This window comes from Phialemonium atrogriseum (assembly GCF_030411735.1).
Source record: "Phialemonium atrogriseum strain 8032-3 unplaced genomic scaffold QBC33scaffold_6, whole genome shotgun sequence".
In the NCBI taxonomy this organism is placed as follows: Eukaryota; Fungi; Ascomycota; class Sordariomycetes; order Cephalothecales; family Cephalothecaceae; genus Phialemonium; species Phialemonium atrogriseum.
This window is the reverse complement of record NW_026848143.1, coordinates 566,350-591,193: the sequence shown is the minus strand read 5'-3', so window position 1 is coordinate 591,193 and position 24,844 is coordinate 566,350. Positions and strand designations below refer to the sequence as shown.

At 54.5% G+C, this 24,844-nt stretch overlaps 9 protein-coding genes across 9 annotated transcripts; 4 read left to right on the top strand and 5 right to left on the bottom strand.

Annotated features, from left to right (window-relative positions):
• Window positions 1-243: 243 nt before the first annotated feature.
• Window positions 244-3,606, top strand: QBC33DRAFT_326543 (serrate RNA effector molecule). Its single transcript, XM_060423633.1, has 3 exons — window positions 244-541; window positions 664-2,672; window positions 2,733-3,606. The coding sequence occupies exons 1-3, from the start codon at window positions 418-420 to the stop codon at window positions 3,279-3,281; spliced, it is 2,682 nt and encodes an 893-aa protein (XP_060285790.1). The 5' UTR covers window positions 244-417; the 3' UTR covers window positions 3,282-3,606.
• QBC33DRAFT_609662 (T-complex protein 1 subunit delta) lies at window positions 3,555-5,863 on the bottom strand. Its single transcript, XM_060432401.1, has 4 exons — window positions 5,643-5,863; window positions 5,537-5,588; window positions 4,830-5,485; window positions 3,555-4,754 (listed from the first exon to the last, which is right to left on the bottom strand). The coding sequence occupies exons 1-4, from the start codon at window positions 5,691-5,693 to the stop codon at window positions 3,912-3,914; spliced, it is 1,602 nt and encodes a 533-aa protein (XP_060285789.1). The 5' UTR covers window positions 5,694-5,863; the 3' UTR covers window positions 3,555-3,911.
• A 76-nt stretch (window positions 5,864-5,939) lies between these two features.
• Window positions 5,940-7,831, top strand: QBC33DRAFT_531245 (P-loop containing nucleoside triphosphate hydrolase protein). Its single transcript, XM_060427289.1, has 4 exons — window positions 5,940-6,165; window positions 6,217-6,308; window positions 6,374-6,488; window positions 6,549-7,831. The coding sequence occupies exons 1-4, from the start codon at window positions 6,163-6,165 to the stop codon at window positions 7,656-7,658; spliced, it is 1,320 nt and encodes a 439-aa protein (XP_060285788.1). The 5' UTR covers window positions 5,940-6,162; the 3' UTR covers window positions 7,659-7,831.
• Window positions 7,832-8,228: 397 nt separating this feature from the next.
• On the bottom strand, window positions 8,229-9,556 carry QBC33DRAFT_326517 (uncharacterized protein). The gene is made up of 2 exons (XM_060423632.1): window positions 9,495-9,556; window positions 8,229-9,360 (listed from the first exon to the last, which is right to left on the bottom strand). The coding sequence occupies exon 2, from the start codon at window positions 9,173-9,175 to the stop codon at window positions 8,333-8,335; it is 843 nt and encodes a 280-aa protein (XP_060285787.1). The 5' UTR covers window positions 9,176-9,360; window positions 9,495-9,556; the 3' UTR covers window positions 8,229-8,332.
• Window positions 9,557-9,605: 49 nt separating this feature from the next.
• Window positions 9,606-10,728, top strand: QBC33DRAFT_326291 (uncharacterized protein). Its single transcript, XM_060423631.1, has 4 exons — window positions 9,606-10,073; window positions 10,295-10,351; window positions 10,403-10,530; window positions 10,599-10,728. Exons 1-4 carry the CDS (start codon window positions 10,036-10,038, stop codon window positions 10,697-10,699), a joined length of 324 nt encoding a protein of 107 aa, XP_060285786.1. The 5' UTR covers window positions 9,606-10,035; the 3' UTR covers window positions 10,700-10,728.
• Window positions 10,729-12,028: 1,300 nt separating this feature from the next.
• Window positions 12,029-13,710, bottom strand: QBC33DRAFT_576745 (ankyrin repeat-containing domain protein; the record flags this gene model as incomplete). The annotated part of the gene is made up of 5 exons (XM_060430933.1): window positions 12,029-12,262; window positions 12,336-12,574; window positions 12,629-13,329; window positions 13,404-13,470; window positions 13,533-13,710. 5 exons carry the CDS (start codon window positions 13,708-13,710, stop codon window positions 12,029-12,031), a joined length of 1,419 nt encoding a protein of 472 aa, XP_060285785.1.
• A 1,435-nt stretch (window positions 13,711-15,145) lies between these two features.
• QBC33DRAFT_567780 (vacuolar membrane protein-domain-containing protein) lies at window positions 15,146-17,155 on the top strand. Its single transcript, XM_060430499.1, has 2 exons — window positions 15,146-15,992; window positions 16,075-17,155. The coding sequence occupies exons 1-2, from the start codon at window positions 15,420-15,422 to the stop codon at window positions 16,726-16,728; spliced, it is 1,227 nt and encodes a 408-aa protein (XP_060285784.1). The 5' UTR covers window positions 15,146-15,419; the 3' UTR covers window positions 16,729-17,155.
• Window positions 17,156-17,766: 611 nt separating this feature from the next.
• On the bottom strand, window positions 17,767-19,526 carry QBC33DRAFT_326085 (putative fibroin-3 related protein). The gene is made up of 2 exons (XM_060423630.1): window positions 19,223-19,526; window positions 17,767-19,169 (listed from the first exon to the last, which is right to left on the bottom strand). The coding sequence occupies exons 1-2, from the start codon at window positions 19,402-19,404 to the stop codon at window positions 17,879-17,881; spliced, it is 1,473 nt and encodes a 490-aa protein (XP_060285783.1). The 5' UTR covers window positions 19,405-19,526; the 3' UTR covers window positions 17,767-17,878.
• Window positions 19,527-22,381: 2,855 nt separating this feature from the next.
• On the bottom strand, window positions 22,382-23,309 carry QBC33DRAFT_326080 (chitin synthesis regulation, resistance to congo red-domain-containing protein). The gene is made up of 3 exons (XM_060423629.1): window positions 23,053-23,309; window positions 22,869-22,997; window positions 22,382-22,803 (listed from the first exon to the last, which is right to left on the bottom strand). The coding sequence occupies exons 1-3, from the start codon at window positions 23,091-23,093 to the stop codon at window positions 22,488-22,490; spliced, it is 486 nt and encodes a 161-aa protein (XP_060285782.1). The 5' UTR covers window positions 23,094-23,309; the 3' UTR covers window positions 22,382-22,487.
• Window positions 23,310-24,844: the final 1,535 nt, after the last annotated feature.

Here is a 24,844-nt window from a genome sequence, read left to right as displayed (position 1 = left end):
CCGCAGCTCGTCAATTGACGCCGTCCTCCCTTTGCTCACCCCGTCCCCCCCAACTGTCCCCTGTCGCATCGTCTAGATTCATTCGTTCTGTCGGGCGGCTTCATGCGCCCTGTTTCCCTCGATTACTTTGCCCATGTGGTCCAATTGCTACCTCGTCTACACCTTATCCATCTCTTTTCAAACACCCTTGGAATGTCTTTTCTAACGGCAATCATGTCGCCAAACAGTTCGCATCCGTCTACATCAGGCGCCCGACGGGTTCCCGGGATTACTTAGCAAGCAGAAGCAAACAACCGTGGCCCACCGACGAAAGGCATCTTAGTCCTACTCTGTGAGCTCTGGAGAGGGCTCCCCTCTTTCATCACCTGCCCACCAAGTCCCGGCAGCCACCGCTCAGCTCAGAACCATTGAGGAGCCATGGATTCCTACAACTCCTACCGGGACTCTGCGCGTTCTCCAACTGATCGAACGTGGGGAACTCGCGACGATACCAGAGGCAAGGAAGATAGGATGGATAACTTCTATCGCAGTAGATCTCCCGGTGCGTTTACAATGACGTTTCGCATTCCCACTCACTATCACTTCAGGATTCCTTTGCGCAACCTTCTATCTGATCACTGCACCTTCCTTGCACTGCGAATCTTTGCTTACCCCCATAAATAGGTCCCGATCGCACCCGCCGACGATCTCGCTCTCCTGTTGGTGCAGTTGATCGATACGAGCCGAGGGGACGTGGCGGCCGCGATGAGTACGCTGCACCACGAGAGAGGGAGGACCGTCCGCGACGAGTGGGCTCGCCACCGGCTAATATCGATCGATATGTTCCTGGTCAGGAGCCAGGACCGAGTTCCACCCAGCCGTTGACGAACCCAATCCCCGATCCCGTTAAGCTCCCGTATCAGGTGGGGTTTTCGTACTTTGGCGAATGGTGGAGAGCAAATGAGAAGATCAAGGAAGAGAAAGACCGTCAGCGAACTGGCCGACGGCGGGAGCCAGAACGTGTTCGCGGCACGCGCGAGGCGCAAGAAGAACGTGAGAAGGAGAAGGCCAAGATACAGGCTGCCTACGACTCGTACAAGGAAGAACTGCAGGCCAGGATGGCCCACACTTTTGTGAAGCAGCACAAGGATGAGCAGTGGTTCATGGAGCGCTATGTTCCTGAGATTCGTGATGTCTTCCGCCAGCAACTTAACGATTTCCGGCGAGCAGGCTACACCCAGTGGGAGCAAGAGCTTGAGTCTGGCACGTTTGATGATTTCACTCTTGAAGGCATCCCCAAGAGCGAAAGCAATGGCGCCGGTGGTGTCGTCGAGAAGGAAGAAGGGGAGGCGACTGCTACCAACGAAGTCCTTGGTGTCGGCGATCTCGTCCCCGCTAGCAGCACCGACATCCGGGACGAGAATCTGTATCAGCCAACCTTGCTCATCAAGACGATCGCCCCATCTGTCAGCCGCAAGAACCTGGAGGCGTTCTGCAAAGAGCACCTGGGTGAAGGAGAAGGTGGATTCAAATGGCTGTCTTTGAGCGATCCCAATCCGAGCAAGAGGTATCATCGCATAGGTTGGATCATGCTCGACCCCTCATCGGAAGCCCCTACTGCGCCGGATCGAGAAGAGGTCAAGGATGAAGACGGCGAAGTCGATGTCAAGTCTCCCGCCCCCGCCTCGACTGCAGAGAAAGCCCTGGAATCAATCAACGGCAAGACTGTGAAGGATGAGCAGCGTGGCGACTTCACTTGCCACGTTGGTATCCATAACCCCCCCAGCAATCCAAGGAAGAAAGCGCTGTGGGACCTGTTCTCTGCCCCAGAGCGCATCGAGAAGGACCTTGGCTTAGTCCAGCGTCTCGTTGACAAGTTCGAGGAGGACTTTGGATCCGATTTCAACGCCATTCTCAAGGTCGAGGAGAGAGTCGAGGATTTGAGGAACAGCGGCCGTCTCCAAGCCGTTGCTCCTGCGTCGACCGTCAAGAAGACCAAGAAACAGCGGGCAGTCGGCATGGACGAGGCAATGGATGAGGAAGGAGAAGAACGGGATATCGGGGAGGCGGACGAGGACGAGGAAGAGGAAGAAGGCGCCGTTGACGATGAGGTCGACGACGAGGACCTTCTCGTGAAGAAGAAGCAGTTGGACCTCCTGATCGAGTACCTACGACGCGTCTTCAACTTTTGCTTCTTCTGCGTTTTTGAAAGCGACTCGATTCACGAGCTGACACGGAAGTGCCCGGGTGGTCATCTTCGCAGGCCGCGCAGCACCCTGTCCTCGTCTGCCAAGGCTGTCGCGCGTGCGAGCGCTTCAGGGGAGCCCTTCCCAGGCAAGAAGCGCAAGGAGACAGAGGAGGTAGAGGAAGGTGAGGCGACTGAAGGAGAGCGCAAGTTCCGGACCTCCTCCAAGACCGAGCAGCAGCTGCAACGGGCCTACAACTGGGTCAAGACATTCGAGGACAAGATCATGCAGATTCTTGAGCCTCACACTGTTGATGTCCGGAAGCTGGGCGGAAAGCCGGTCGAGGATGCTGTCAACGAGGAGCTGGCCAAGCATGTCAAGCAAGAGGACGAGCACAAGTGGCGCTGCAAAGTTCCGGAATGCAGCAAGCTCTTCAAAGAGGATCATTTCTGGAAGAAGCACGTTGAGAAACGTCACCCGGAGTGGCTTGAGAAACTCAAAGAAGAGGTCAGCTTGCATCCATTTATCTCTTGTGCTTGGCCGATGACTAACTTGAGAGAAATACAGTTCGAGTTGATCAATGCCTATGTGCTTGATCCCGCCCACATCGCACCGTCCCGAACGGATGCCAATTCCAACGGGCACTTCCCGCCTTCGAATGGCCAACAGCCAGCGGGTACTCCGAGAGGATTCAACCTGCAGAATTATGCCATGAGCAGCATGATGAACTTCCCCAACTTCCCCATGCCCATGTTCCCTCCGAACATGATGGGCGCACCTCCCATGGGTGCAGCGGCGGCTGGGTGGCATCCTCCGGGAGGCGACGAGCGAGGTGCCGGTCCGATCCGCCGGGGCGGCGCCATGGGCAACCGCTTCAACAACCGGACCGGTCCTTACGACCGCCGGTCGAACCCCCGCTGGGGCGCGGATGGCGGCATGGGCGGGCCCATGGGGGGCGGGGGCCGGGGCCGGGGCGGTCCGGCTAGCCGGTGGGGTGACGGGGCTGCCGGAGGTGCCGCTATGGGTCCTCGCGAGGCTGTCCAGGGCCGGACCCTCAAAAGTTATGAGGACCTGGACCAGGTCTCTGGAGGGGGTGGTGGCGAGCTTAACTACTAGCCCTGCCGAAGCTTCTGCTTCATTTTCCGCGCTGGCGGGGGTGTTTGGCGAACGAGAAAGCCGGGCTGGCAGCCGTGATCGGACGGACTGGCGAGGCTTAAGAAGCCGCACCATGCATGGCTTTTGAGAACTAACCGAGAACTAGGCTCTCTCTCATCTTTGCTTTTTCTTTCTTCAACTTTCCCGGCAACAACAAAACCTGGCTTTCGTGGCACACGGCGTTGCTCTTGTACAGTAGTAGTATCACCAGTTAGTCCGGATGCAAAAAGGGCGGCCGGCAGATCAGATGATAATTCAGAGCAGATTGATCGACTTTCGCGAATGGGTATTACCCCTATAAGATGGATGGGCCACATCTCAAAGTTCTCTTGCCTCCTCCCCTTCTCGGCTTTCGTTCGACGGGCCATTTGCATTACTTAAGTGTTCGAGAAGTCTTGTCTAGTTGCGAGGCGTTGTATCCCATACAGTGTAAAGATTTGTCAACCCCTCGTTTTTATCACTCTCTTCCCTTTCTGTATGGTCATTTCTTGGCCTCTCCATTTAGTCCTACACCCACTCACAAGAGGCCCCCAAGCCAGCCCCAGGCCCGTCTTAATAACCCCTCCCTCTCTCGCCCCCATCCCATCCCATCTACCTGCTCAGGGCGATATCGTCGATCCGCAGTATCATCTTCACGGTCTCGGCGGCCAGCTCGATGGCGCTGGTGCTGACGAGCAGGGGCTGGAGGACGTTCTCCTTTGCAATGTTGGCGTTGACGCCGCCGCTCTTGATGCTGACGCCGGCGTTGCGCTCGCCCATTTCGTGGCGGTGGCGCAGCTCGGTGACGACCTTGATGCTGTTGAGCCCCGCGTTCTCGGCCAGCGTGGTGGGGATGACCTCCATGGCGTCGGCGAAGGCCTTCCAGCAGATGGACTCGGTGCCGGCCAGCTCGCGCGAGGCGCGGCTGAGCTGGGCCGCGATCTCGATCTCGGGGGCGCCGCCGCCGGCGATGAGCGCCTTCTTCTTGACCAGGCAGCGCACCACGCACAGGGCGTCGTGCAGCGACCGCTCCACCTCGTCGAGGATGAGGGAGTTGGCGCCCCGGACGACCACGGACACCGTCTTGCCGGTCGCCTTGGCGCCGGTCACCTTGACCATGCGGCTGCCCGAGCTCTGGACCTCCTCGATCAGGTCGGCCGACCCGAGCTTGTCCTCGGTGAAGCTGTCGATGTCGGCGATGGGCTTGCAGCCCGTCGACTTGCAGATGAACTCGACCTCGTCGCGCTCAATGTCCTTGACCGCCAGGATCCCCAGGCGCTGGAGGAAGTGGAGGGAGAGGTCGTTCACCGCGTCGCGGAGGATGGACTTTTGGATGAAGAGCACGTTGCACTTCGCCTTCTTGATCTTCTTCACCATGTTGAGGAGGTACATGCGCTCTTCCTTGACGATCTTGTCCATCTGCCTGTAGTCATTTACGGAGATTGTGTTCTCCATCTGATGAGAGCAAGTGGTCAGCTCGCAGGTTCTTTTTGAAAAGGGGCGAATCTAAGGGGGTCCAGGGAGTCTTACATCTGGCTTGGGGGGGCTCAGCTGGAACTGGATCAGACCGATCCTGGCCTTCTCCATTCTCAGAGGCCCGCCGGCACTCTTGATAACTGGCTGGGTGAGGACCAATCCGTCCACCAGCTCGCTATCCTCGATTGTGCCTCCCACTTTCTTGATTATCCGGATGTTCCTGAGATCGACATTGTCCGCTGATTTCATGTCTATTGTCTTCATAACAGAGTTTACGGCCATGGGACCGAGCAGGTTCGAGTATTGTGACACGATCTTGGAGGAGAGCGACGTATTGGCGGCTTGGAGGAGAGCAGCGGTGTCTGTCAGGGAGATGGGAAGCGACATGTCGTGGAGCACCTTTACCGCGGCGGCTGCCGCTCTCTGGAAGGCCTCGGATATGATCGAAGGATGGACTCCCTTGGATAGTAACCGGTCTGCGGCGCCCAGCAGGCTGCCACAGATAACCACTACTGATGTTGTGCCATCTCCAGCCTCCACATCTTGGGCGTTTGACAGGTTCACAAGCATCTTCGCCGTAGGGTGCAAGACCGACATGCTCTTGAGCATTGTACTTCCGTCGTTTGTGATTATGGTCTCGCCCTTCCCACTTCGGATCATCTTGTCCATGCCTCGCGGTCCGAGAGAGGTTCTGATAGCATCGGCGACAGCTAAGAACCGTTAGCAAAGCTTTGCTAAGAGAAACTGCGGGTTATGAATACCTCTCGCCGCAACGATGTTGGCAGACCGGACAGCCATCGGCTTCTCTTTATCCTAGAGTCCTAATCAGCAACAAGCTCATGGCCTGGGCACAGCAATGAAGCATACTTTGAAGGCGGCATTTGACTGGTTGCCACCGGTTTGCACCGCCGTCGCCATTTTCAGTCGGAAGTTGGATTTAAGTTTGGGAAGGAGGAATAGAAATTGAGTTCTGATGGTGAGCTCTCGTAGGGTTGTACGTGTTGTTGGTTCGCGACTAGGCAATCACTGGGGAAGCTCTATCTGCTTCGAGTGGGCTGGAATTTTTTGTTCACTTTCAAAGTAACGAGGGGCCCGGATTCCTGTCACTAACCTTCTTGGGATTAGCTAGGTAGCTGCACATATGCATAAGTCGGAGAGAACGGCGCCACAGTTCCGAGCTGAGTGATGGAGCCCAGGTGACGGCACCAGGCTGACAGCAACATACGCGGTACCTAGGTACCTGAACTTTGAGCTTCCATCTGTCGCCGCCTTCCAGATCATCACTTCCATTTACTCTTGCTTCCCGCCATCACCTTTACTCTACCATTTTGATCCCGAAAGCCCTATCTCACTTTCAGGACTTCCGAGCCCTCCTTCAGCCGCAACCATGGTAGGTCTGGCCACTCCCCTATGGTCTGTTGATCTGTCTAACTAGCCACAGCCTTCTGCCACCGGTCAAGACTGGGAGAAGTATAACAAAAAGTTCGCCGATGATGAGGTTGAGGAGAAGAAGATCACGCCTTTGTCAGATGAGTGGGTTACTCTCAGACCAAGATACACAAAGTTCGCATCGTTGCTGATTGCCCGAATGTCAATAGGGATATCCAGGTACTGAAGACTTACGGCGCTGCGCCATACGGAGCAGCGATCAAGAAGCTCGAGCAGCAGATCAAGGAGAAGCAACAAAGTGTCGACGAGAAGATCGGCGTCAAGGTAAGCTATCGCGTTGGACCGGAACACCTTTTCCGATCGCAACGCTAACTTCTAGATTAGGAATCAGACACTGGGCTCGCCCCTCCCCATCTATGGGATGTTGCCGCCGACAAACAACGCATGCAAGAAGAACAGCCCTTGCAGGTGGCCCGCTGCACGAAGATTATCCCCGACGAGAAGGACGATGCGAAGAGCAAATATGTTATCAACGTCAAGCAAATCGCAAAGTTCGTCGTGCAACTCGGAGAGCGTGTCAGCCCGACAGATATCGAGGAGGGCATGCGTGTCGGTGTCGACCGGAACAAGTACCAGATATTACTCCCTCTTCCTCCCAAGATCGATGCCAGCGTCACCATGATGACGGTCGAGGAGAAACCTGATGTCACATACGGAGACGTCGGTGGCTGCAAAGAGCAGGTGGAGAAGCTACGTGAGGTCGTCGAGATGCCGCTCCTATCTCCCGAGCGGTTCGTCAACCTGGGAATCGATCCTCCAAAGGGCGCTCTGCTCTACGGCCCCCCAGGAACCGGAAAGACGCTCTGCGCAAGGGCGGTTGCGAACAGGACAGATGCGACTTTCATCAGGGTTATTGGGAGTGAACTGGTTCAGAAGTATGTGGGTGAAGGCGCGAGGATGGTCCGAGAACTGTTCGAGATGGCCAGGACAAAGAAGGCCTGTATCATCTTCTTCGACGAGATCGACGCCATCGGTGGAGCCCGGTTCGACGATGGTGCCGGAGGCGACAACGAGGTGCAGAGAACCATGCTGGAGCTCATCACCCAGCTCGACGGCTTCGACGCCCGTGGCAACATCAAAGTAATGTTTGCCACCAACAGGCCATCCACGCTCGATCCTGCCCTCATGAGGCCCGGTCGTATCGACCGGAAGATCGAGTTCTCTCTCCCAGACCTCGAGGGGCGAGCCAACATCTTGCGAATCCACGCCAAGAGCATGTCCGTCGAGCGCGATATCCGGTGGGAGCTCATCTCACGCCTCTGCCCCAACGCAACCGGTGCCGAGCTGCGCAGCGTGTGCACAGAAGCCGGCATGTTCGCCATCCGGGCACGACGAAAGGTGGCTTCGGAGAAGGATTTCCTCAGCGCCGTGGACAAGGTCATCAAGGGCAACTTGAAGTTCAACTCCACTGCAGCCTACGCGCAGTACAACTAAACTAGGATGGTCGAACACGGTTAAAGCTGTGTGTGTATTCTACATGATAGATTGCTTTCGCATGGAATCTGGTTTCTAGGCCGCCACAAACACAAGCCGGAGTTTGCGGGAGCTTGTACCCTATATCTAATAACGATGGCTGCTCAGCGCTGGTTAGAGATTGCCACCAGGTGCAAGTGCTTTCAGTCCCAGAATAGCCCACGTAGGTTCAGGGCTAGCCTAACTGTTGAATGTGATTAAAAATACATGTCCAACTGCCAAGCCTGGCATGTTGTCCAAAGAAGTGAAGCTTGGCTAGCGATGAGTAGTAGCTAACCATCCATATCGAGGAAGATGGCACGCCTTCAATATGGTGGGTATGATGATGTGGTGGTGGGCTTGTAGTTCGCCAACGCCTTCCTGCTTCCAAAATACCAATGCCAATTGTACCCGCCCCAGGATCAAGAATAAACACTTGATCGCCCATGTAGTACTGCTCAATGGGGCCCCCTCCCCCCGTCCCAACCGAGAACTTCCACCACGTCCTAGGATTCTGGTTATATGTGTGATCTCGGTTGGCACAAAATCACGGCATGCCTCATATGGGCGTCACGTCATTGACGCCGGGCTTGGGGGAAGAATAGTCGTCGCTCTGCGCCATGGTGACAGCAGAATGTCGTGTTCCGTGTACCTATTCAACCCTCCGCAAAAGGCAGGCAGCCCAGACAGACGACGTCTCCATCCGGTCCTCTCTCCACACAACATCGACTGCAGACGACCTGGCGATGCCCTCCTTTGGCCCATCCGTCTGCTTGCCGTTGCTGTTCCTTGTCGAGGTTCCGGTGTGATCCACTCTCCGACGCTACACCTTCCCTTCCCTCGGTCTCGGCGTCGGCATCCTCCATATGGAACGAGGCAGAGAGGTCCTGGGTCGGACCGTTGCAGAGCATCTCGTCCCCAGAGTCGGGTCTCCAATCGAGACACTGCCGCAGGCAGACAAAGCAGGTCCGCCGGCCGCAGCCCTGGCAGTCGGCAAAGGAGTCGAGGTCGGACTTCCTGGTCGGCTTGCGGTGGCAGATGTGGCAGCGGCTCAGCAGGAGTCCCGAGTTTGCCCGCGTAGGCGACGGCCTGCTGTTGGCGCTCGTTTCCCGCAATTCACCCCGTCCCGGGGGGCTCGTCGGGGGAGGCTTGGACTGGCGTGACGCGGTCGGGGAGGCGGATCGTGAAGGAGGCGATCTCGTCTTCTCCTCGTCGAATATCCGCGGCCGTTTTGACGCGGGTAAGGGAGCGATCTCCCTCGGCTGTGTGTGGCCTGTGGGAAGGTAGTTGGACTCATGGCTGCGGTTTGCTCCAGTGTAGCAGGCGTCGTCTCGACGTAGTAAATGGGTACTGAAAACGGGGACATCTGTCGAGATAATCGTCCGAGTCTGAACACGGGTTGGCTCGTGCAATGGCTTGGGCACTCCGATGGCGTACTGATCGTCTCGCCGCCTCTTCTTGGATGGGACGACCGGTTGCTCTTGGGTTACCGACGGCATGTTTTATGGTTTGTGGATGCAGAAGTATATGCAAGTGGCGAAGTGAACCTTCCATATATCAGACGGTTTGGTGCAGAGTGTTGAAAGGGGAGGAAAGCGTGATTATTATGACGGTGTGGAGGAGGAGTAAACTGGCTTAGTTGGGCACGAGTAGAAAGCACGGTTGCTGAGCTGTTTCCCAGGCACTCCAGTTGCCCTGGACCCCTGTCTCCTGCTTCGGAGTGTGCCGAATCTCTCCACCTGCCTGTAAAGCGACCTCGAACAACCACTAACATGATAAAATACAGGGACTTGGCAGCTGGTATTAGGTGGGTGGCACTCGAATTCAGTGGACTGAAGCCGAAATGCACGAGCATTCGACGATACCTAGTTAGGCAAGGTAGTAACCTGGAACCTACATAGAAGTAGATAAGGTAGGTATCCATACTAATAAGAAGGCTTCTACGTTGTATGGAACGCTCACATATTATAACGTTGTTGCTCGTAAGGGATATCTGAAAGACTAGAACAATCGTTTGCTCCCGATACGACTTGTGATCCAAAACAAAGAGCCTAAGTTACGAAGTTTCGAGTTACCTCTAGGTTAATGGTAGAACCTACCGAGGAACCTTCCTGGCAACTACTTTTACCTAAAGGTGGCTTGTGGCGGGCATCACGTGGCGGAATTGGATTCGCACTAGCAGAAGAAGTAGACGCCTTGGCGTGCCTGAGGCTGCTTCAAGCGAAAGGACTCCTCGCCCGTCATCCCGCGCCCGTCCCACTACCCTTATTACAATTTCCCACTTCCAGCACATCGAGCCCATCGAAGCGAAACACTCCATCGTGAGCGTGCCGAAGACATCCGAATTTGACATCAAGATATGAATCGCGCCGGCAAGCTTGCCCCCGAGGTAAATCGGTAAGTCAAATGAGTGTTTTTCTTGTTTCCGCGTCTCCACCCCGTCCGACGACGACAACCGCCTCGGGCCCTCCATCCCCCTCCGCTCCGGCTTCCTGTACCACAACTAGTCCGCTAACCACCCCCGTTCCGCATCAATAGAGCTTTATTCGTAAAGAATCTAAGGTATTTATGCTCCATCAACTGCATCCTCCACAGTCATGTGGCTAATTCTCTCTCAGCTACAACGTGACACCAGAGGAACTCTTCGATCTCTTCGGCAAGTTCGGGCCCATTCGGTATGCATCTACATCATCCCCCCTCAGGCCCTGTGCTGACACCGTCTCTAGCCAGGTCCGCCAGGGCATCGCGACGAATACAAAAGGCACAGCGTTTGTTGTCTATGAAGACGTAATGGATGCAAAACAAGCTTGCGACAAGCTAAACGGCTTCAACTTCCAGAACCGCTACCTTGTTGGTACGTTTTGAATCCAGGCCCTCCCCTGCCATGACACTGCCGGGCCACCAACTAACTTCACGCTCCAGTACTATACCACCAGCCAGAGAAGATGGTCAAGTCAAAAGAGGACTTGGAGGCCCGCAAGGAGAATTTAGAACGCCTAAAGAGACAACATGGTATCGATTGACGATTAGACGGGCCTGCTGATGGCCTTCAGATTCGGGATCGACCGTCTGGAGGCCCGTCTACTCCACCTTCCTCTCGGACGACTTCGGACTCAAAGCCGGAGTCGGTCCTAAAGAAGGCCAAGCCAGGTTTCGCTGGACAGGCACGAAGCACTCTCCCGCACTTCGTGCGAAAGCTACTTCCGACCGTGCAAGAGGTCGCCTAAACATGACCGCATTGTTATCTCTGACAAGCCGCATGTGTAATACCGGCCGCACTCGGATCGCACCGCACTTGGTTGGCTGATTGGGGCTACGCTACGCTCTCCTCTCGACCACATATCGCTCTCAAGAGTTTGTCTTGCCATGATTGATGACGGCTTAAGGGATTCAGTTTTTTAGGGTTTCGGGTATTCTCTTTTATTTTGAGTTTTCGAGTTCATTAAACCGGGAGGGTGGAGGTTGATCAAAGGACACGGCTGTCGCTTGACTAGCCCAGCAGATATGGCTGGTTGCTTTCCAGCTGTTCAGAATGAGAAGTAGAGCATATATTCTACACCTTCATCAATTTTCACGTCGCCAACTTGTTGTATTATGGAATAATCAAAGGCCTCATTTCTATCTGGCAGCTTGATAAACCTCTGATTTGAAAAGGTATTTTGCATGGCATAATGCATCTGCTGCGTTCGAAGATGCCGTTTCTAATTCCTCCACTTTGCTTGTACAGTGGGCCTCTTCCAATTGCTTACCTAATTTGCAGCGGGCGGGCGTGGCAGCCTTGCCCCGGGGGGCCCAACATCTTCCGTTCTGTTGTAGCCACCCTGAGCAGAGTTGAGGATGACGCCGAAATCCATCCGCGTGTTTGGTCCTAATCAAGGTGGGGGAAAGACCCTGGGGGGCCATCTGATATGTAAGGTAGGTCATTTATCAGATAATCCTGCGAAATTTACTCCTCCAGTGCGGGCTTGGTCTCCAGACACTGGAGCACCTCCAGCGCAATGGGATCAGCAAGTACGACAAGATCATCCCTTTCTCCTCGGAAAAGGGTACCGGGCCATCCTTTTACTCTCCGTCTTCGTACTGTAGCGTCAAAGGTATCATTCCCATCTATACAAACGTAGAACAAGTGAATGACAGATCTCTTGCCAGCTGATGCTCGTCAAAAGAGCTATTGAAGCACCACACATCTTACCATTCCCACTTTGCTTTTCATGGTCCCTTGTTGGATTAAGCTGTGGTGGGTGGTGGGTTCCAGCCATCCGTCGATATACGCGGCGGATCAGACCGTTCGCTACCCCATCCGTATGGGCCGGTGTCGCTCGCATTCCTCGTTATTTCCAGGCTGTTTCGGCTTAGAGAAAGCTGACCATGTCATCCCGGCCAAAAGCTCTCGCGACGGAGATTGGTGTGCTTCTTCCGTTGCTTGTCGATCGCACATCGGCGCCTTTACCAATAAGGGCTTTTACCATGTCGAGATGGCCATACTCGACTGCCCAATACAAGGCAGTCCTGCCACCGCAGTCTCTCTTGTCGACGTTGATAGATCCCGTCGAGAGGAGTACGTCGATCATGCCGGGAAAGTTGTTCTGGACGGCCCACATGAGTGGAGTCCAGCCATCAACGTCGATGTCGTCGAGCCCCGGGCATTTCTTGTTAAACCAATGTACTCAGCACAGCTTCGTGTCCACCTTCGCATGCCCGAAAATCCGCACCTCTGCTGTCGTTGTCGAGACTAGCCTTGTCTACTCGGCTGCCTCGTAGAAGGGCCCGCACGGTTCCGTCGTGACCGTTTCCTGCCGCCCATGACAAGGGTGATTGGCCATTCTTATCTGCGAGGTTGGGATCGATGCAGGTGCTTCTCAACAGATGCTCTAAGGGCCTCACCAGCCCGTCTCTAGCTGCCCAGGACACGGCGGTTCGCCCGCGCTAGTCCCTGTGGTTGATGTTGACACCGGGATGCTGTAGTAACGTCGAGATTGTGCTGATATGGCCTCCGCCGACGGGCCAGAAGAGAGGCGTCAAGACAGAACTATCTGGCTCGTCAGGTTCACAATCATCCCGCTTCAGAAGGGTTGCGATAAGGTCTAAATGGCCATTTCCGCAGGCGAAAGACAGAGCGGTCCGGCCAGCCTTCCCTCTCAGATTGATATCCGTTGTTTCATCTAACAGAAGCAGTGCCACAGCATCAAGATAATCGCCCTGAGCAGCGACTGTCAGTGCAGTCTGTCGATCCACAATCTGATGGTTGGGTTCCGCACCTGCCCGAAGGAGCACTTCGATACTCTTGCTGCGACCCATTTTGGATGCCCAGAATAGAGCGTGGTTTTTCCCTGACTGGGGATAGGAGTTGTTGGTGTCCAATAACTCGGCGACAATGTGATGAATGTCGAAGTAGGCGGCCAAAGTAACTGCATCGAAGTCCGGTGGAGGCTCATCATGCTCCATGCTAGATTCGAAACGATAGAACCTCAGCCAGTTCGTGCAGTGAGCACTTCCAGGGTCGAGGAAGGTCATGCCAGCCTTCCGCAACTCTGGGGTGGCCAGGTCTTGGGCCGCCGCATAATGTTCTGCCCAATGTAAGGCAGAATAACTGAAAAAGCGGTATCGCCCTGTGATGGTTTGGCACGTTTCGCCGTCGAGAAAGCGCTCGTCTCTGAATATGGTGTCACCCTGCAAGTCGAGGGGGTCGCGTTCATTCGGGACGCTAGCAGCCAGCAAGTCGTCAACTTAGATGATTCGGCGAGTGATTCAACGGGCGAGTTCTCGAGGGAGAAAATATCCACGGAGAAGTCGTCTAGAAGCAAGCAGAGGACGGATGATGTACATCGAGAGTATCGATGAGGACATAGACCAAACCAGATTTTGGGTCTGAGGTGATGCGCTCAAATATGTTCCAGAGCGACGAGAACGATCTAGACAAGGCACGGCCTTGGACCTCATACACTGTCTTAACGTGCCGCACGAGGGACCGGTGGCGGCAAATAATCTGATATATGATACTCTTCAGGTTACTGAGGACGTCTTTCAGCACCATGACCTTGCTATCGCAGAAGTGGATACACACAGGGGCGGCATGGGTGCCTCCTTGTGCCGCTTCTAAGTGCTGGGCTAAGAATGACGAGAGCGTGGTCTTGCCGCACGCTGAATGTCCTGTAAGCCACAAGAGGCTGGTCCTGGTTTGAGCGAGCTAGGAGTCAAACTGGGGGTGCGACAAAATCCACCGACAAGTACCTGTCACCGGCTGTGGCAGCATTCTCCAGTGATCAGCAACATCAAAGTCGCAAAGTAAGGCCATGCATGACTTCTCGATATCTGTCAGGCAAAGCCTTTCAGAGTCAGATGTCTAGAGTCACTTCCGTAGCGTAGAACTTCAGCCACGGATCGCCAAGCAGCTCCTGAGCAGTGGCTCTTTCTTCCAGCTTCCAGGCAAGCATCCATTTCGCAACAAGGCCTTAGATAATACGTGGTGGGACCAAGAGGTTGGGCAGCGGCTCAAAAGCTAAGCAGAGGTGTTTCCATCCTGGGCCTTCAGCTTCAAACAAATCAAGGACTTTGTGGACATACTCCTGGCATGGACGAGTTGTCCACAGTGAAAACATGTGCTTTGAGATGTTGACCTCCTTCCGCGCAGCTTCAGGGGCAGAAGGCGAGCAGTTTGTACGGAAGTGGACCTCAAAAGTTTCTTTCCACTTGCTAACAACTTATTATTTAAATAAATCCATATATTTATTTAAGCCAGACAACGCCTTCTTTATATTCATTTCCACCCTTTAGAAGAATAATCTCCTCCACATCCCTTACAATCTAGTCTTGAGTCAACTCCTCATTCCAACAACACTCCCAACGCTGAATTGCATCTGCCTGGCTTTAAGGAGGCCCCTTTCAAGTAGTCATCCGTTTGATCCAAAACCAAGTAGCTTGATTGCGCTAATTAGGAGGATTAGGACACCAAAGAAGCTTCTGAATGCCATGTGAAGGGGAAGAATTTAAGGGGTTGTATGTATGTAAAAAAGATATTTAGATAACGGGCTGTTAGTAAGTGGAAAGAAACTTTTGAGGTCTACTTCCGTAAGCTTCAGCGCTACGTAACGCTGACATTGCCGTGGCCAGTGCATTAACCGTAGAGCGGTAGGTTGTTGAGATGTCTATTTTTGAAGCCCACAACTTCCCATTGCAGGCCCATTTCGACCCATTTGGCCATCAAACTCGCTCTTGTTTTCTCACTTCTATTGTGCCCGAGTCGGGTCCTTACCCATGTGACCCTTCTTCATTCTTTATACTCCATACAAGTCACACATCCTAACCTAGCCGCTAGATAAGGCGGCATTAGCTTTCTGGCTGGGCCACTTTATTTAGGCAGTGCCTTTTGTGGGGCTTCCCCTTGCCCCTCCCGAATCCAATCAACTGGCTTAATATCAGCCTCCTCACTGCTTGGCTGCGTAACCTTGTCCACAGCCATGACACCTCCTCCTTTCTAACGCAGTGTCAGGGTCATCAGAGCCCAGGCTACTTGCGAAAACCTTCTTGCCTGCTCCTGGTCTTCTCAGTCTTGCTTCCTTATCCTGTGCACTTCTTACACCCTACCGAGGGTACTTTAAACCTTTTCTTGGTCATCCTCTATGACCTGGCCTCGCCACAACCATTCCCTTGACTGGCCTTTCTCGTCGACTCATTCCACATGCATTCTTGACTAAAACCCAGAGCTTACTGGCCCGTTCCCAACCCCTTCCCCCATTTTCGCAAATGTTCCCTCCCCCAAACCTGGGTCATGTCGCTCTCGCTGTCCCAAGAGCTGCTCCAGAAGCGTCACTCGCTACGGCGGTAACGACGACGCTGCCAACCCATCATCGACCGACCATCGGTGCCTTTAAACCCGATGTGGACGACGATCCTACGCCGAGCGTAAATGCCATCATCGTGACCATGAGCATCCCTGTGGTGGGCTCCCCGACTTCGACCCCCGATCCGGAGATCGAGAAAGGCGAATGCAGCCTCCTCGGCCCCTTCGCGCTGCTCGTGCAGCTCGCTCTCGGCGCCCTCGCCTTGCTATCGCTGGTGTACAAGCGGTGGAGGGAACGGCCTCAGCGGCCCGTCAAGATCTGGTTCTTCGACGCGTCGAAGCAGGTGTTCGGGAGCGTTCTGGTGCACATGGCCAACGTCTTCATGTCGTTGCTCACCTCCGGGAGGTTCGATATCAAGACGGACCCTATTGCTGTCGGACATGTGGCCCGAAGGGCAGTGATGATGCTCGTGCGGAGGGGCGATGAATATACGCCGAACCCGTGCTCGTTTTACCTCTTGAATCTCGGGATTGATGTAAGTAGTCCCCTATCTCAACCCCCCTTTGCAAATCATTTCTTTAGGCAACCGGGCGACTAACTCGTATCACCCCTTACAGACGACGCTAGGAATTCCAATCTTGATATTTCTAGTGCGATTTACCACAAAGCTGGTATCATACACGCCGTTCGGCCAACCCCCCGACTCGATACAGAGCGGCTACTACGGCAACCCGCCCAACGCGTGGTGGTGGTTCAAGCAGAGCATCATCTACTTCTTCGGCCTATTCGGCATGAAGATCTGCGTTCTCATCATGTTCCTGGCGCTACCGTGGATCGAGCGCGTCGGCGACTGGGCCCTGGGCTGGACCGAGGGCAATGAGCAGCTCCAGATCGTCTTCGTCATGATGCTCTTCCCTCTCATTATGAACGCCCTGCAGTACTACATCATCGACTCCTTCATCAAGAAGGAGGTGGTTGTTTCCGACGACGAGTCGGGGACGGCGACACCTCCTGAGTATGCGGGGCTGGCCACCGGCGAGGACGTGGACAGCGACGCTTCCGGCGACGACGACGACGACATCAGGAAATCCCGCCCTGAAGACGTGAGGCTGTCGAGGCGGGACAGGTCACAGGACCGCGAGTACGATCCCGCCGTGGACGGCGACAGCCAGACCGTCGTGGGCAGCAGCGCTGGCGGCCCGGTGGCTGTGGCGGCGGCGGCGGCGGCGTCGTCGTCGGAAAGGGGTCGGCTGCTGCCCAAGGAACTATAGCCTACTTACCGAGTAGAGCATCGGGTTAGTCAATGTACGTATCGGAGGCGCCTTCTCCCTTCCATTTTTCATATACCAACCAGGGCCGGGACTCTTTTTACATACGGTGATCCTTGGTTATCTATATTGGGGAAACCTCTTTTGGGGCTTACGGATCCGAGAAAACTATAATACATGTAATCCGTACCGCATCTTCTGGTAGTCTGGCGTTCGTTCGGCTGGAGTACTCCGAGGGACTCGGTTAATAAACACCTGGGCACAAATGATTTGTCTTTTCCACTTTCACTCACCACCCTAGCTCAAATTGTGACCATGCCACACATTAAAGATTCCTCTCCTGGCTCGTTTTCCCACTTTACTCAAGAGAAACGTGTGCATTGTGTAGACAAGCATAACGCGCATATACAGCCCACTAGCAAGCGAGCGGGCAAACCGGGTGGTTAAAAAAAGAAGTCTAAATTTCTCTTCCCGTTTGACCGTACCCTTTAACCGTACTGTACAAGCCCCCAGGAGCCCCCAACCCGTCCAGGTATTTCCGCAAATCCGTTAATATCCCGCGCGCTTCTTCTTGTGAAGCCCAACTCGCGCGCGGCCCCCCCCCCATTAACGTCCTCCCTCCTTCCTGCCCACCCCATTCGCGGCGGTCTTTTCCGGAAAAGGGGGCGGGCAGGCAAGCCTGGGCCCCAAATGGGATATCAAATGCCATGCAGCATCCCATCCTTCGAACCAAAACAAGCATAAACAAACAGGAGGTATGCCAGCCCGCCAAGTCAAAGCCGGACAACGTCCACGAAACCCCAACAAATGTGTGAGGCCGAGGGAAAGAGGGAGAAGGTAGGGGGAAAAACCCAGAGGGGACGAGACGCTGGCATCATGTCCCTCGTTGTAAAGTAGAAGTGAAAATGGCAGAAATCCGAAGCCATCCATCTAAACCAAAACATGCGAAAAAACGGCCTATCATGCGTACACCCAGGCCCTTGTCAAAATGCTCCGCGACCTTCCAGGGTACAGACCTCGAAAAACTCCTTGAACCACTTTAATGATGATGGCGCAGTCACATAGGGGGAAAACAAAGGGTGTTGATTTGGTCGTCATATCCAGCCACAGTCATACACCTTTTTATTTAGCTGCTTGAACCCAGTCGTCACGGTTATAGCCCGCTCCAGCCCTCTTGATTTTGGGCCGGCTGGTATGCTCGATAGCCCGGGTATGCTGCTGGCTGTGGTGGAGGTTGGTGCTGCTCCTGCTGGGCTACTGCAGGACTTCCTCGGCGGCTGTATCCGGAGTTGAAATCGAACCCTGCATTGTTCTGGAGGCTTGTCGGAGATGGTGGCACGTCATGGGAGTACTGTCGTTGAGGGGGTGCCCTCAGGGGCCGACTCGACTCGGACGAGTAGTTTTGCTGGTGATGCCCAGGCGGATACGCGTCGTTGCTGAAACTCGCATCGTAACCATAGTCCGCCGGTGGGGCGGGCGATCGCCTGGCACCGCCGTAATTCCCATCTCGCATGCCGGGGCTTCCCCTGGGACCGGGGCTCCCTCTGGGAGGTGAGCGCCGCCCAGGACCCATTGCAAACCCTTGGTTCGCATGCTGGCCATAGTCGTCATACGGATTCTGGGGAGATCTGTCATCGAACTCCCTCTGTGCGGGATATGCTCCGCCGTAGCCGCGATCTTGCCCATATCCGCCGCCGTTGTTGTAGTCACGCGGTGAGTGCCTTCCTACAGCCATAGCTCCTCCTGGCATACCATAACCTTGGTCGACACCGAGCGAGGGCGAGTGCCGGTCATATGCACCATTGTTATAGTCAAATCCCTGTCCTCCCTGCGCATACGGGTCGCCACCTGCCACGCCCGCGGCGGTGTAGCCGTTCGATGGTGCGTGGCTGCCCGGGGGACCGTACGGGCTCGTGGGGTGTGGAGAATGAATTGGGCTCGCTGGTCCTGGGGTCGCCGTCGCGCCTGTCATCAGGGGCAAGTTCTGGCCATTGGCTGCACTGGCACCAGTGGCCTCGGGCTTCTTCAATTGATCCAATTCCACTGCCTCCTCCTCCACTAGCACCTTCTTGTTATTCGCAGTCTCCCAGCTAGGCATCTCCGGGAGGGCGTCCTCATGAACACCGCCGGCCTTTTTGGCCGTTTCGAATTCTGCGTACTGAGGCGGCTCGGCCGTCCTGGCAAACGTTGGGCCGACATTCATCGGTGCTTGTGGCTTGTACGCATGGTGTGCGTCGTGATGGGGCGGGATGTAGGGCTCGTCGAGATATTTGTTCTTTCGTCCTCTCGGCGGGTCGCAGCAGCCACAGCAACTGCCGCAGCATTTGAGGCAGTAGCAGCATTCGCAACAACAGGAAAGGCCACAACATGCGCAGCGCACTATACACCACACGATGGAGGCGATGAACAAGCCGCCGACCACAATGATCGCAATGACCGGCCATCTGCGGAGTCGGTCAGCGCCAGGAAACGGCCTTGATATGAGGGCAGTACGTACTTGCAAAAGTTTGCATTCATGCAATTGTCCCAGCTCGAGAAGGCCGTCTTGACGTCCGTAATGTGGCCTTGGACGTCGGTAATGGCATCTCGTGACTCTACAACGGGCCTCATGCTAGCTGTGAGCAGATCCAGAAAACCTCCCCTCACGCTCCTCGCCATGGCGACGTCGATGGATGGCATACTGGTCCGTACTATGCTGCCCGCGCCCTAGGATTCAGGACTTGTGGGCGAATACGACGAGTCGTCAACTATCATCCACCGACAGGTTGACACATATAAACACCCAAATATGATCCGCGTGAACCAAAGTATTTGTTGTCGAATAATCCAGCCGTCCTACAGGACCATCCTGAGGATCAATCGTCGTCTGTATGATCGCCTTGGAAAACCCGGAAGCGAGTTCTAGCCTGCCCGACGATTCGGGTCTAGAAGAATAAAGTTTTGGTCGTCGGGGGAAATCGAGCGGCTGTGGAAATGAGGGACGGAAGGCTGGTTAATCGAGGCGCCGCGACTCGGCAGGTCTTTGCGAAAAAGTAAGAAACGAACAAACGAAAGGCAGGAAGGGGAAAGGGACGTTATTGAACAAGGAGGCCGAGTAGAGCTGAAAGAGAGAGAGGGGGAATGATGGTTGGGAAACCAGTGCGGGCAGGGGGTCGTCGCCAGGGGCAGGCTGGGTGTGAAACATTGGGCCGGCTGTACAGCCACCACCTAAAAAAGATCGCTGAGTCGTACCTGCCTATCAAAATCAAGGAACCTCGGACCCTGCCGAGTGTAGTGAACGGGGCATTCGCATAAAAAACGAAAAGGGTGCAATATCGATTTAAACCAGCAGCAGGAGAGGGCTCCTCCGAAAATCCAAAATACAAATCTTTCGAATTTTTCTCCCAAAACTAGGAGTTCACACTGCAATCTACACTCCATATGCAAGGGACAGCTAATTGCGATCGTGCGCCTGCATTCGGTTTTCTAGACGTGCAGGAGGTTTGTGCGTCACAGGTGGCACTGGGGTCTGGACCGCCGGCAGTGGACCCATAAGGACGGGAGGTAGTTGATATGCCCGGACCAGCGCAGGCACAGTGTCGTCATCCAACCAATCCACACGTCCTTCGCTACGATGATCGACATCGTCCTTGGTCATCCGCACAGCTCACGTCACAAGATTCAACAACTTTCCCCAGCAGCTACTTTGTCGTTGCCAACAGCACCTTGGAAACATCTGAGGAGATATTTGCCGTTCGGACCGAATTTCTTAGCACAGGAACACAAGTCCAAGTGTTTCGAGATCAAGCACGCCGGCGAGATAAGCATTGCGTTATATAGAACGTAGAAGCACCAGGAATCACCTACCGAGTGCTGGAGAATGCAGCCTTGCGCCTATATCCGAAGAGCATATCAGGCGTCGACATGCTGATGCTGTAGGGTGACCTAAATTATTGTCTGACTTCACACAAGAAGAGCGATATGCTTCGGGTGTGCTCCCCAGACCTCCGGAGACGGACAATGTTTGGTACCAAGGCGTAGACCCGGGACACAGGCTGCTCAACAAAGTTCCTCCCATTAGCAGAACTTGAGGCGTCCGATAACCTGACTGCATCTGCGCGTTTGCACTGGTATCTGACCGACAGGGGGGATGAGAAGAGAATGCCTGCACGGCAGGAGCCGAGGCGCTGTCGCTGTTGCTGTCGATAGTACGAGCTTGTCCTATGCCTCGCCCATCGAAGAGCTGGACATGGCGCGACAGCTCGCGGAGACCCTCGCTATGAAGATGCCAGCCGAGGCCATGCTAACAGAGCCTGGTAAAGTTCGGCGTCGTCGAGGATGGTCATTGCCGTCGCTGTCGATAGCTAAGACAAGCTGCCACGACCAATTGATCAACAGGTCCAATATTGCCGATCGTCTATCCTGTAATCTACCATGACACCCTGCCCATGCAACTCTGGTACCGATGGAACCACAAATCCGTCCGCATCTCGTTTGTGTTCCATGCCTGGCATCTCGGCGCAGTCGAGCAACCTGGAGACAAAGGTTCTAAGAGGCCGGCGGTGAGGGTCCAGGGCCTAATGTACAGGATCCAAAGTCCGTATATCAGAGCTAGATGGACTTCCAGCGTGGTGACTCGGAATTGATCTACCCACGGTATGTTCCGACTCGCTGCTGGATGGAAGCACTGTAGAGTATACACTAGACTACGTGTCGATCAGGGCCTGTTTTGCTCAAGTGAAAAATGTAACCGCCAGTAGCATACCAAGCTTATCTTCACGTTCCTGAGGCTGCCGTTCCACCCTGGCTAGGCCTTGTCACAAGCGCGCCTCTCGGAGACCCTACCGCTCATGATGTCAGAGAAAGCCAAAGGGTGGTACGAGGGCAGTTATAGCTCAAGGGTGTGTCGCTTGGTTAACGTGCTGCTGTGATGACTACTTCAGTTCTTCTTGCCTTGCACAGGCTAGATACGATCCCTACCACGATGATCCACAGGATAGTCTGCTTCCGAGCTGCGAATTGAGGTTCTATCATTTATAGTACACGGCTCGATGGGCGATGGGGAGAGAGAACAGTGGAGAGGAACTTGTGTGGCGGGCTAGGAGGGAAGAGGGCTGGAAGGTTGACGCAAATATGAGCTGCTTTGGAAAGAGCAAAAGACGCCAACAGGATACCCAAGTTGTGTTGTCTGAAGAGACGTAAGCTCGTCTATTAGGAGAGAAGGGGAAACGCCAGACATTACAGAATTATGTAAAGGGCAATAGACTCTGGTATTCAATTTGAAGCTAGGGAAAAACCACAGAATGGTTGATCAAGGACTCTATTGAAAGTGGGTGTGATGAAGGTATCGTCTCTGTACTCCAATGGTTGTCTTCCGGGAAATGGGTTGGTCTTGGCCAATGCCTTTAGCGACAAGTATTGCCTTGACCCTACAAAACAGCTCCGGCAATCCGTCAGGGTCAGTTGTCAGTTGTTTGCTGTGCTTATAGTTGTATTTGTATACTCAGTATTCTCTATACAACATACACGGTCAATCTTTTCTCATCCATTGCCCATTGCAGGAGCTCAGTAGGAAAGACGCGAATACAAATAATGCTAATATGTTCAGCAGGAAGCCCCTCCAGTTCCGATAGTTAATCATGCTCCCAGTAGACCCTCGAACGCCTATTACCATCAACCTCTGTCCGGGAAGCGTTGCTGCCGGGAAATGTGGCAAACCAAGCTCACCAACCCATTATGGTCCGACCCATCGCCCTTTCCTTACACACAAGTCCATCGCAGGTCTATTTACCCGGAGGAGGTCCCGAGGGAGGCTCGTAGACATTGTCCCTGCCCTGCTGCGGGTAGTAGGCGTTCTGAGGAGGCTGGAGACCCTCCTGCTGGCCGCTATAATACCCCTGGTTGTTGTTGTATTGCTGGCCGTACGGGTTCGGTGGCGGGGGATACTGGTCCTGTGGCGGTCCTGCGGTATACTGGGGAGGAGGAGGTCCGTATCCGCCAGGGTTGTTCTGCTGCGGGTACTTGGGACCGGGCGCCATCCATCCAGTGCCGTAGCGAGGGGCGAGGCCCCTATTCCTGCGCCGGCGGGAGTTCCTGCATCTGCATTGACGACAGTCAGAACGGGATCTCTAGGAACCACGAATCGGGAATCGGAAACTGCTTACCCTAGCAACACGATGACCGCAATAATAAAGAGGATCGCTACGCCGGCGAAGACCCATCTTCCCCAGAAATGCCATGACGAGTTCCGGTAGCAGGCGTTTGATCTGAAGGTATACCCGCTCGGACATATGCTGCGAGTCTGTCAGCGATAATTTGTCACGGCTCAATGGAGTCGTGGGAACTCACGCTCTTTCCAGCACACGCGCCACCTGCACGGTCGGTGCCATTGTGGGATGGTTTAAAGTGTCAAAGCGGTGAGAGGTTGGAATGACAGTGTTTTTGGAAAAGGTACGAGCCCTCGAGGATGACGAGGCTTGACGGTGATAGATAAGCAAAATGGGAGTGATGACGTCGTGGCGCAAGGATCAAATGCGAGGTTGTAAGGTGAAGGGGATGACGGTTGAAAGTGGGAAGGGTGCGATGCTTTTATCAATTAAAACTGCGACAGATCTGCAGTCCCTTCTAATGGGCGTGGTTGGTCACTATAGTGGGTAGGCTGTGTTACGCATTGCCCCTCCAAGACTTGGCAACTCATACTTATTGATTGTCTCAAAGGACGGCTTTTGCGAGATGGGAACTTTCCCGGGGCTATGGTGCGCGCTAATAGTCTGGTCGTCGTCGTAATCCTTCGGCGAATCCGCCATCGTAAGCGGCATCCATATGCGCCCAGCGTTCAGGTGTCACCTGATCGTCAGGTGGCCCATCTTCACCTTACGCAGACTCCGCCACACTGAGGCCGAGGTTGTTTCGCGGGGCCAACCTACTTACCTATTCAGCCTACCAACCCCAGACACAACCAAAGGTGAGAAGGTTTGGAGTTTGGCCCTGTCATGGCTGCATGCGAGCACACGTAGTTAATCCGAGTTGAATCGGCATCCGCGCCGGTTTCAGACAACCTAGTAACGGTGAAGGATTGGATGTTTGGTGATTGCAGGCTTCTGCTTGCAGCTCAAGGGTAAGGGATGTAAGTACTGTACCTAGGTACGAGCCCAGGTAAAGGTTGTGGTGTGAGTGAGCAGTCGAGGTATTGGGCTTCCAGGTTCCTTCCAATCTTCACTTGGTGTTTCATTGTACCGTGTGCTTCCGTCTTGCAACCATCCAGCGAATCCAAAGCCAGCCAGTGTCCGTTGCGGGTGTCGGCTTGCCGTCAATACTAAACTAACGCATGCGCGAACACGTCAAGCACCCGACCTTCCCACGGGTTGGCGATGCATTGCCAGCGCATCAAATGTAAGGTGATCCGTGCGCCCAGACAACGCCTTGAAGTATCCCTTTCGCCCTCTGCTGGTTATTTCCAGGCTTTATTTTATTTTATTTTGATCGTTACTCCTCCAGTTTCCCGTCAGAAACCTTGGCTTCATTTTCCAAGTTGATCTCTTTTGGCTCCCTTTCCCTGTTCTGTTGACGTGCAATTGACAGCTTCTGCCCGGAATGCCAAGCATGTAACAATATCGCGAACAAATCCAAATCTCAAATCCCTCTCAAGTGTCCTTCTCGCTCAGCTCTAAGCTATTCTCATCTCATTGTCGAGACTGCAATGGCACTGGAGCTCTCTCCTTCTTCAACTTTTGCTCACCTAGCAAGTCTACTTGATTGTCATTCGGTCATCGTCATCATAACATTAGCTGCAGGTCCTGGCCAAGATACAAAATATTCCCACGCGCCTCCAGCCAACGCGCCTCCGGCCAGTCAATACTCCATCAAATGTCTTCCAGATGCAACTCAAACAACAATATTACCCGTGCTACTGGCCAGCACCGTCTCTTTGACCGAAGCTGGCCGTCGAACGTATCTGACGTCGTAGTCGCCTCAACACACACCAAAAAAAATGCTGGAAATCTGCTGTGGAGGGGGGGGGGGGGGGGGGGGGGGGGGGGGGGGGGGGGGTGCGCCGGGGGGGGGGGGGGGGGGTGGTGTGGGGGGGGGGGGGGGGGGGGGGGGGGGGCCCCCCCCCAAAGGATCACGCCGGGTCGTCGTT